The sequence below is a fragment of the Lactuca serriola genome, chromosome 9 (assembly GCF_051521515.1).
Source record: "Lactuca serriola cultivar US96UC23 chromosome 9, Lser_US96UC23_V15, whole genome shotgun sequence".
NCBI lineage: Eukaryota > Viridiplantae > Streptophyta > Magnoliopsida > Asterales > Asteraceae > Lactuca > Lactuca serriola.
The window spans coordinates 117,558,654-117,567,684 of NC_136416.1; the positions used below are offsets into that span (position 1 = coordinate 117,558,654).

Genomic DNA, 9,031 nt, shown 5'->3' on the forward strand with positions numbered 1-9,031 from the left:
AACCTAAACCAAAATCAACCCATGACATCCCTCTCTTCTATTTCACACATCAAAACCACCCTTCTTATAGATATAAAGGCACTTTGATATATATATATATATATATATATATATATATATATATATATAGACAAAACTGCACAAATGGTCCCTATGGTTAGCTGAAAATTGACACTTTTGTCCAAAAAGGTTTGGACTAGCACCAGAGGTCCAAACTTTTCATTTTGTTGCCAGTTTGATCCACTTTTCTATAAACTTTTTCATAATGACTATTTTGCCCTTATTTTTTTTCTTTTTCAGTTTTTTTATTATTTAAATACTTTTTATGATTAAAAGAAAAAAAGAAAAAAGAAAATTTTCATTTTCTATTTTATTTTTATAATTCTTTTATAACAAAATAAAAAAATAAAAATAAAATCTCTCTCTCTCTCTCTCTCTCACACACACACACACACACTCAGAGAACGTCACTACCCTTACTCCCTCACCCAGGCTTTACTCTCGCCGGAAATCATGAACACCACAGGCAGAAAAGATGAACACCATCGACAGAAAAGATGAACGCCACCAGATCGAAGCTCTGGCAGCGAAACCCTAACCCTAAAAGTTCTAGGCTGTGACACAAAGATCGAAGTTAGGGATTGACTCGACCGCAACCTCTGAAAACCCTAGGGTTTTAGGAAATGAGAATGGTCGCAGCCTCTGAAGCTGAAGCTCACCTGAGGGTCGTTTGATGGAGCCAGGAGGGTCGAGAGACGGCGTGGTCGGTGCTAAGGCTTGTGTTCTGTTCATCTTGAAACCGCCATCGTCTTCTTTCTTCTTCTGATTCAATCGGTCAGCAACACACAAAGGAGGAATAAGGACTCCGGTCTTCTGCCTTTGTCTGATTGAGAAGAGGGACCCGATTGGAAGCAGCAACAGATTGAGGGGGATGTCTTTTTACCAACAACAATGCAATACCAGTGGCAATCATCAAGTCTCTGAATCAAGAATCATCAGCTACGACATCCATGTTCAAGAATCAATAATCATCACCAGAAAAGTCCAAGTTCAAGAAATCAAAAACCAAAAAAAGTTTTAGGATTACTTCTCTATAACTCAAGAATCATCAGTTATGTCATCGATTCAATATCAAATCTAAATAGAGTCAAAGCTCTGTCATTTGTTTAGTGTTGAGGAAATTGGACAATGGTGATATCAGATGTGGTAGCTGCCGCCGATTTGGAGGTTGGAGGTGAAGTTCTAAAAATTTCCTAGGTTAGGTTAAAGAAGATGATTTTGTTACAGGTTCTGGGTTTGAAGATTCCCACAAATTTTATGATTTTGTTACAGGTTCTAGGTTTGAAGATACCCATAAATTTTACTGATTTTGTTCATGGTTAATCTGGAGATTAAATATGAAGTTTTGAAAAATCCTAAAGAGTTTATTGATTTCATTTGGTGATTGGATATGAACATCTTAGACGATCGACTGCAGATTTTGATTTGTTAGAGAGAAAGAGAGAAATTTAATTTAATTTTTTTTTTTTTAAATCTGAAAATCAGGAAAACAATTAACAAAAAAGAGAAAATCATATTAAAAACGGTAAATTCGTCATTTTGAAAAAAATCATAATAGATTGGACCAAACAAACAACAAAATGAAAATTTTGGACCAGTGGTGCTAGTCCAAATTTTTTTGGACCAAAGTGACAATTTCGAGCAAACCACAGGGACCATTTGTGCAGTTTAGTCATATATATATATATATATATATATATATATATATATATATATATATATATATATATATATATATATATATATATATATATATATATATATATATATGTGGGAGGACACTGTATGTCTTTTAACTTTAAAAAATAACATCTAAATCTTTTTGTTTAAACAGTCCGTTGAACTTCAAAAATCAAAATCCTTTTGAACTTTAAAATCAAATCTCAATCATCCTTTATTCTTAAGAAATGATGTAAAATAAAAGTTTTAATACAGATTAAAGCTATCATTAAAAGACAGACTTGCCCTTAAACCATTCCCAAATTCTCAACAAACGCCATCAATGTTCTCAAGGATTTTGAGTAAGGCCGAAAAAAACTGCCCGCCGTAGAATGTTCAACGGGATCAGTTTCGGAAAGCCATGAAAACAGGACAGTAAATTTTTTATTCAAAGTCCAGAAAATTAGGCAGAAATGAGAAATCAATTTACTGCAAATTACATCATAATTTAACATTTTAAAATCTACATATGCAGTTAGGGTTCTATGAAAAATTCTACAAAAAGCATCAACAAACCTGAAAATAAAATAAAATAAAATAAACAATAACAAAAGACTACATAACAACCCTAATGTTTCCCAATTTACCTGTAACAATTCCTTCCACTTGTTCTTCAATTTGAGAGCAAACAGAATAAATGTCAAGCTTCATGATTTGGACAAAAACTCAGAAAGTATGCAGACGAGTCTTCATCGATTTGGTTCATGGAATGCGAGAAATCCTAAAAATTTCTATGGCAGAGGATTCTTCCTCGGCCTACCTCTTTTTTTAGGGACGGTAGCTCCGGCAGTTGGAGTTGGCTGTTTCTGTAGAGTGGGTTTCGGAGGTTGAACTTGAACCGGAACAGGAACGGGAACGGGAGCCGGGGCCGGTGCCGGTGCCGGAGCCGAAACTGGAACTGGAGGCGTCGGCGTCGGAGCCGGCGCCGGCGCAACAAAAGCCTCACCAGGTTCCGCCAGGGGCACGGTGCTGCCGTTTGGCAAGCTATCAGCCGACGGCCAAGCTTTGGCGTTCGTCGGGAACATCGGCGGCATCCAATTCGGAATGGTAAGGGTTTTTGCCTTGTCGGAGTTCGACATCGCAAACCCCATCGGAAAATACCCCCAACAGCAGTAGTACGCTTCCTTCCCTGGGATGCTCGGCGGCAATGACGACTGTGGTATCGCAACGGCCTGAAACGCTCGCTTACAACTCTGGCACCTCAGGCAGCACCCGTCGTACATTTTAGGGTACTCGTATAAATTATAACAGTAAGGACACGCCGTCCAAATGTTCGCTTCCTTTTGATTCGACGTCACCGTCGCCGTCGCCCCAGCTTGATTCGCAGCCGCTCCAACGTCGGCTGGATTACGCCTCACAGGAATCTTTTCTCGCTGAATCGGGTTGTTCTGGTTCTGGTTCTGGTTCTCTTTCTCTCTCTGATTCTTCATCGAAACAAGATCCACCTTCGAGAACGCAAACGATTCGTTATCGTACGCCGATTTCCTCGAAGAATCCGACAACAAAGCCCAAGCATCCGCTACGAGCTTGAACGCTGTGTCGGCGAAGGGAAACTTATTCTTATCTGGGTGCAGAAGGAGGGCAAGGCGGCGATACTGCCTTTTAATGAGATCATCGTCGTTACGGCGACTCTCAAGTTGAAGGATGCCGTACCAGTCAGGATGGTTGTTGATCCGTTTGTCGGCGGCGATGAGTACATCAACAACGGCCAAGATCTGGTCGGAACCGTCGAGTAAGGGTTCAGTTTCTTGAGCTAGAAGAGCGAAATCTCGACAACCGTTTAGATCTTTGCCTTGTAAGAGTTTCTCTGCGATTCCCAGCAACCGCTCGGCTTCAGCTTTGCTCGTCGATTGCATCTCTGCGATTGAAAAAGGGTTTCGCTGAACGGAGACAGAAAACGACGGAGGGGGAGATGAGTGTAGTAGATGTTTTTTATTTATTTATTTGTTTTCTTTTTAGTTTTATTTCATTTAGTGGGTTAAATGTTTACATTGTATTCTCATTCCAAAATAATCATTTTTTCTTTAAAGTAGTAATTTATAATCTAAAATATAATGTAACAAAGGTTTATCATAATATTCACAAAAATACTGATGATATTTAAAAAAAATTAATTTTATTTATTATATTCCGAAATATAGTAAATATTTATTAATTTTTTGGAGACCACATATATTATCACTAAACTAGTAGCTTATTTCGGGCTTTGCCCAAATTGTTTATTTTTAAAACAAAAATGGGACCAAAAGTGTCGAAATCAACAAAATCTAGGGACCATTTATTTAAATTAAGTCAATTCCGTTACAAAAATCTTTAAATTATATAAAAAAACAAAAATAGGATCAAAAGTAGAAGTTCAACAAAATAAAATGATCTTTTATGTAAATTAAGCCAATTCGGGTAACATTTATTTAAATTAAGCCAATTTCACCACAAAAAAATCCTTAATATATATAAAAAATAAAAAATGAAACCAAAAATGTCAAGTTCAACAAAATTTAGGGACTATTTTTATAAATTATGCCAATTCTCCCATAAGAAATCACTGTTAACTATTGCGAGACCTATATATTATACACTAGTTTATAACCCGTGAGAACCACGGTTATAAAATTAATTAAACTTTTATAGTAAAAACTCAAAACTATTAATCAACTATTTTAAATAAATTATTAATTAAGAGACGTTTTTATTAGTTATATGAAATTATAATTGTTGATTCAAATAAATATATAAAATTAATTTTTAATATATATTAGACATTTTTTATTTGTGAACTAATAAAAACAATAATATAAAATTAAAATTTAAAATTTAAAATTTAAAATAAAGAATAAGTATATTGACAAATATCATCACATTAATGATGATGTCTAATAAATTTAAAATAGAGAACTAATAGATTGACAAGTATCAACACATTAATTAAGATGTCTAATATGATGACACATGGAAAAAAAAAACTATTCTTTTATTAGTATAGAGATGTTGATTAATACAAAATATACAAATGAATAATTAAACGGAAAATTTATTTGAATTTGAAAATTATGATAAAAATACATACAAAAGAAAAATAAATTAAAATTTTGTGTTTAGTTATCAAGCTCATGTATTAAAATGGTTAATTATAACAAAATGCTAAACACAAATGTTTAAACTGTAAATTTATTTGAAACTAAAATTGAAATTTAAAATTTAAAATTAATAGTCATTATGGTAAGTTTAATTTATGAAAAACTAAATTAATGATATATTTGAAATGAAAAATAAAGTAAATGAAAAATGGAAAATAGATATATCCCAAAATTATAACAAAATTACATATGGTCAATTAAATGAGAAAATGACATATAGCAAAATCATTCTTATTTATTAGTGTAGAAGATGGGCTAAGGTATAATCAATGGTATAGATTGAACTTGTTATGAAAATAGACTACGGTCAAAAATGAGACCGACCTGATATATATATATATATATATATATATATATATATATATATATATATATATATATATATATATATATATATATATATATATATATATATATGGAAATCTTCAGAAAAGTCCTAAAATTTTAGTCCAATTTATGATAAAGTCCTAAACTAAATTTTTTTTACAGAAAAGCACAGAATACCGGTTAAAACTTAGAAAAAAAACCCTTTTCGGCCGGTTTTGAAGATTTAGCCGGTATTCCGTCTTTTTTCGTTAGTTTGCTTAAAATTTTGGGACTTTTCTGGAAACTACCTTATAACCAAAATATTGGGACTTTTTTGAAAATTACCATGGAATTAATGGATATTATTATTAACAAATCATTTATAAACATAACAAATATTTTTATTATAAAAAAAATACACTTGTTGCTAATTTCTAGAAATAAATTGGTGGTCTAAGTACTCTTCTATTGTTTATTAACCACATCAATCTCTCTACGTTCCTCCTATGCATCGTTGAGGGTATGATGATGAGATGTACCCAGTGAGTGTTCATCTGATGTTGGTGTTCCTCTTATGTTGTTTAACCTAACTACCACCCAACATCCATACCTCACACGGTAACAATCATAGGCTAACACATCTATCAAATGTGAAAAAATGAATCGTGAATGATAGTTTATATGGAAAAAAGTGTAAGGTGATTATCTATGTAAATTGTCATTCAAAGTTTATTTTTCACTATGTTTGTAATTTGATGGTTGTTACCGAATAATGTATGGAGGTTAGGTGGTATTTACGTTAAAGAACATAATGAAAGATCTATATATTCAAGAATTATTATTTAATGATATATTCTAATAACATGTGATCCTATAGCGTCACACCTAATAGAAAGTAGACACTTATTGATTGTGTATTAATAAATATTATCAACTCTTGTATAACGATACATAGGAGGAGCATAAGGAGTTTGAAGTGATCAACAAACAATAGACCATGTCGACCATTCTATTCCTAGAAATTAGAAACAAAAGTATTTCCTTTGTTTATAATAAAAAATATTTGTTATGTTTATAAATGATTTGTTAATAATAATATTCATTAATTCCATAGTAATTTTCAGAAAAGTCCTAATATTTTGGTTATCGGGTAATTTTCAAAAAAGTTATAATATTTTGAGCAAACTAACGAAAAATGACAGAATACCGGCTAAAACTACGAAACCGGCCAAAAAGGGTTTTTTCGAAGTTTTAGCCGGTAATTTGTGCTTTTCTATAAACAAAATTTAGTTTGAGACTTTTTCATAAATTGGACTAAAATTTTGGGACTTTTTTGGAGATTTCCATATATATATATATATATATATATATATATATATATATATATATATATATATATATATATATATATAAAGGTTCGAGATCATCAGGACTAGTCCAAAAAGATAGACCTTCCAAAACCGACCCGATACCACTTTGACATGAAGCCACAATTTATATAAATATCATTTTTTGTGTTTATTAAATATTTTTTAAATACACATTTTCTAATTTTATTTTTGTTTTCTATTAAATGTTAATGTATCATTTTTAGTAATTACACATTTGATGGGATAAATCATAATCAAAAGAAAAAAAAAACTTAAAAACTACTAAAACCAAACCAGAAAAATAAAAAACCAAAACCGAACAAAAATAGACACACACAAGAGCACGAGATAGGATTACTAGTGTGCATCCCTCAAAAAAATTAATTGTAATATATATATATATATATATATATATATATATATATATATATTGTTAGGCGTGTCAACCCCAACAAATAAAGGGTACTAATGACTCCTTAAACACTACTACTTTGTACTAGAAATGTAATATAAGGTAAGTAGGGTCGATCCACAGAGACACGGAACAAATGTTTATACCTTTTTGCGGAAGGTACAATAATGGTCACATAAATGGGGGGTTGGTATGCAATGATTCAAACAAAAGAATAAAGCAATAAGTAAATGATCAATTAAATGAAACAAATTTAGGATTTGTGAGAACTCCAACTCTATGCAAGACAAATTAGCAATGTGATTCCATGGATGACAAGATATTTTTTTAATTCTATCTAAGTTGGTACTTGAAAGTGTTAACAAGCTCTAACACTTCCCATTCACCACAATAATTAACCAAAACAAGCTCTTTGATTAATCCTAACCTTACTAACCTAATCTAAACAAGCTCTTAGAATTGGATTGAAATGTTGCTTTAAGCTTTATGTGAATGTTCCCAACAACACTCAATACTCCTCACAAGCTTGGGAGTGTAAGAATGTGTGAAAAGATTTACACTAATTTCATTCAATAGAAATCAGATTAGTGCTTGTTACCTAGTCTAATTTACAAAACAATTACGGATTTTGCAATTAGATAACTTGAATGATCTAACCCTAATTCAAATGGACAATAAGAATCACAATTAGAATCAAACATTCGATTGAAACAAAATCAAATTCACTAGATAGAAAATTGAAAGAAAACATCAAGTCATATGATTGAAATCACATCCAAATGTCAAGACATAAAGTTGGAGAATTTAGGGTTCTAGCCACTCATGGCTAGAACAAGATCACAAATCTAGAAAATGAAATTAAAGTTCTTACAAAATGAAATCAAATGTTCCCAAGTGTTAATCAACTTCAAAATCCTCAAGAAATTCGCATTCTCTACTCCAAAAGTCGACCCCCTCAAGAAAAAATCGGTTCCCCCCTTTAAGAATGGTGAAAAACTGCTTTAAAACCCACGTTTATGTTTACACGGCCCGCGTAAATTAACACTGTCATTTACACGGCCCGCGTAAACACAAACATATACTGCACAGAAATCTACGTTTACACGGCCCGCGTAAACGCAAGGCTTGCATTTACACTGCCGTGTAAATCTTTGTAAAGCCAAAATGTTCATTTCTTTGATATCTTGCTCCTTGGTGCTCCGCAAGTCCTGAAATTTTGTCTACAACTCTTATTTACCTCCTCCAACAATATCCTACCTCCAAAAGTCCCTGAAATATCACAAAAGTATGTGAATGAAATTGCCTCATGAAAAATCCCGAAAAATTTGCAAAATGCATGAGTTTAAACCTAAATGCAATGCACTTTTATGGAATAAAGCTACAAAATGGGTGCATAAAATGCACCTAACATATATATATATATATATATATATATATATATATATATATATATATAATAACAAATTCTTGAACCATCAATTGAAGAATAAAAAAAATTACATTAATTATTATAGAATACGGGTAACAATTGCTAAGAATTACATTTATTGTTAAAGAATAAAACTAAAAAAAACTTTCAAATCAAGAAAGAAAACATCAAAATCTAACAAAGACACTAATACATTCTAAAAAAATAATGTTGCTAAGAATCACTTTCAATTTTGTGGTCCGTTTTTCAAGCATCAACTTCTGTGAATACAAAACCAAATTGTAATTTAGAATCCAATAATGCATTAGCAAATGAAAAATAAAAAACTAAATTCATTTGGAAAAATATGCAGACTTGTGAATTGCACCAAAACCAATAATCAAGAATTGTAGAACATGCATAAATCAATGAGAAAATATTTCATACTCCATTCCAACAGAATTTGTAACACCCCAAAACATGAACGGCAGAAATGTTCCGTGGCGGAGGACGTCATGTATAGTATCACAACAATGCAAAGTAGTAAATAAGTAACAACATCATCCATTGCATTAATAATATAATTTCATACAAGTGTATTCCTTAAATAGTAATAAGA

The 9,031-nt window shown here is 31.8% G+C and overlaps 1 protein-coding gene across 1 annotated transcript; it reads right to left on the bottom strand.

The window, feature by feature from the left end:
* Positions 1–2,204: 2,204 nt before the first annotated feature.
* Positions 2,205–3,726, bottom strand: LOC145074116 (uncharacterized). The gene has a single exon (XM_079020537.1). It carries the CDS (start codon positions 3,633–3,635, stop codon positions 2,511–2,513), a length of 1,125 nt encoding a protein of 374 aa, XP_078876663.1. The 5' UTR covers positions 3,636–3,726; the 3' UTR covers positions 2,205–2,510.
* Between the last annotated feature and the right edge of the window lie 5,305 nt (positions 3,727–9,031).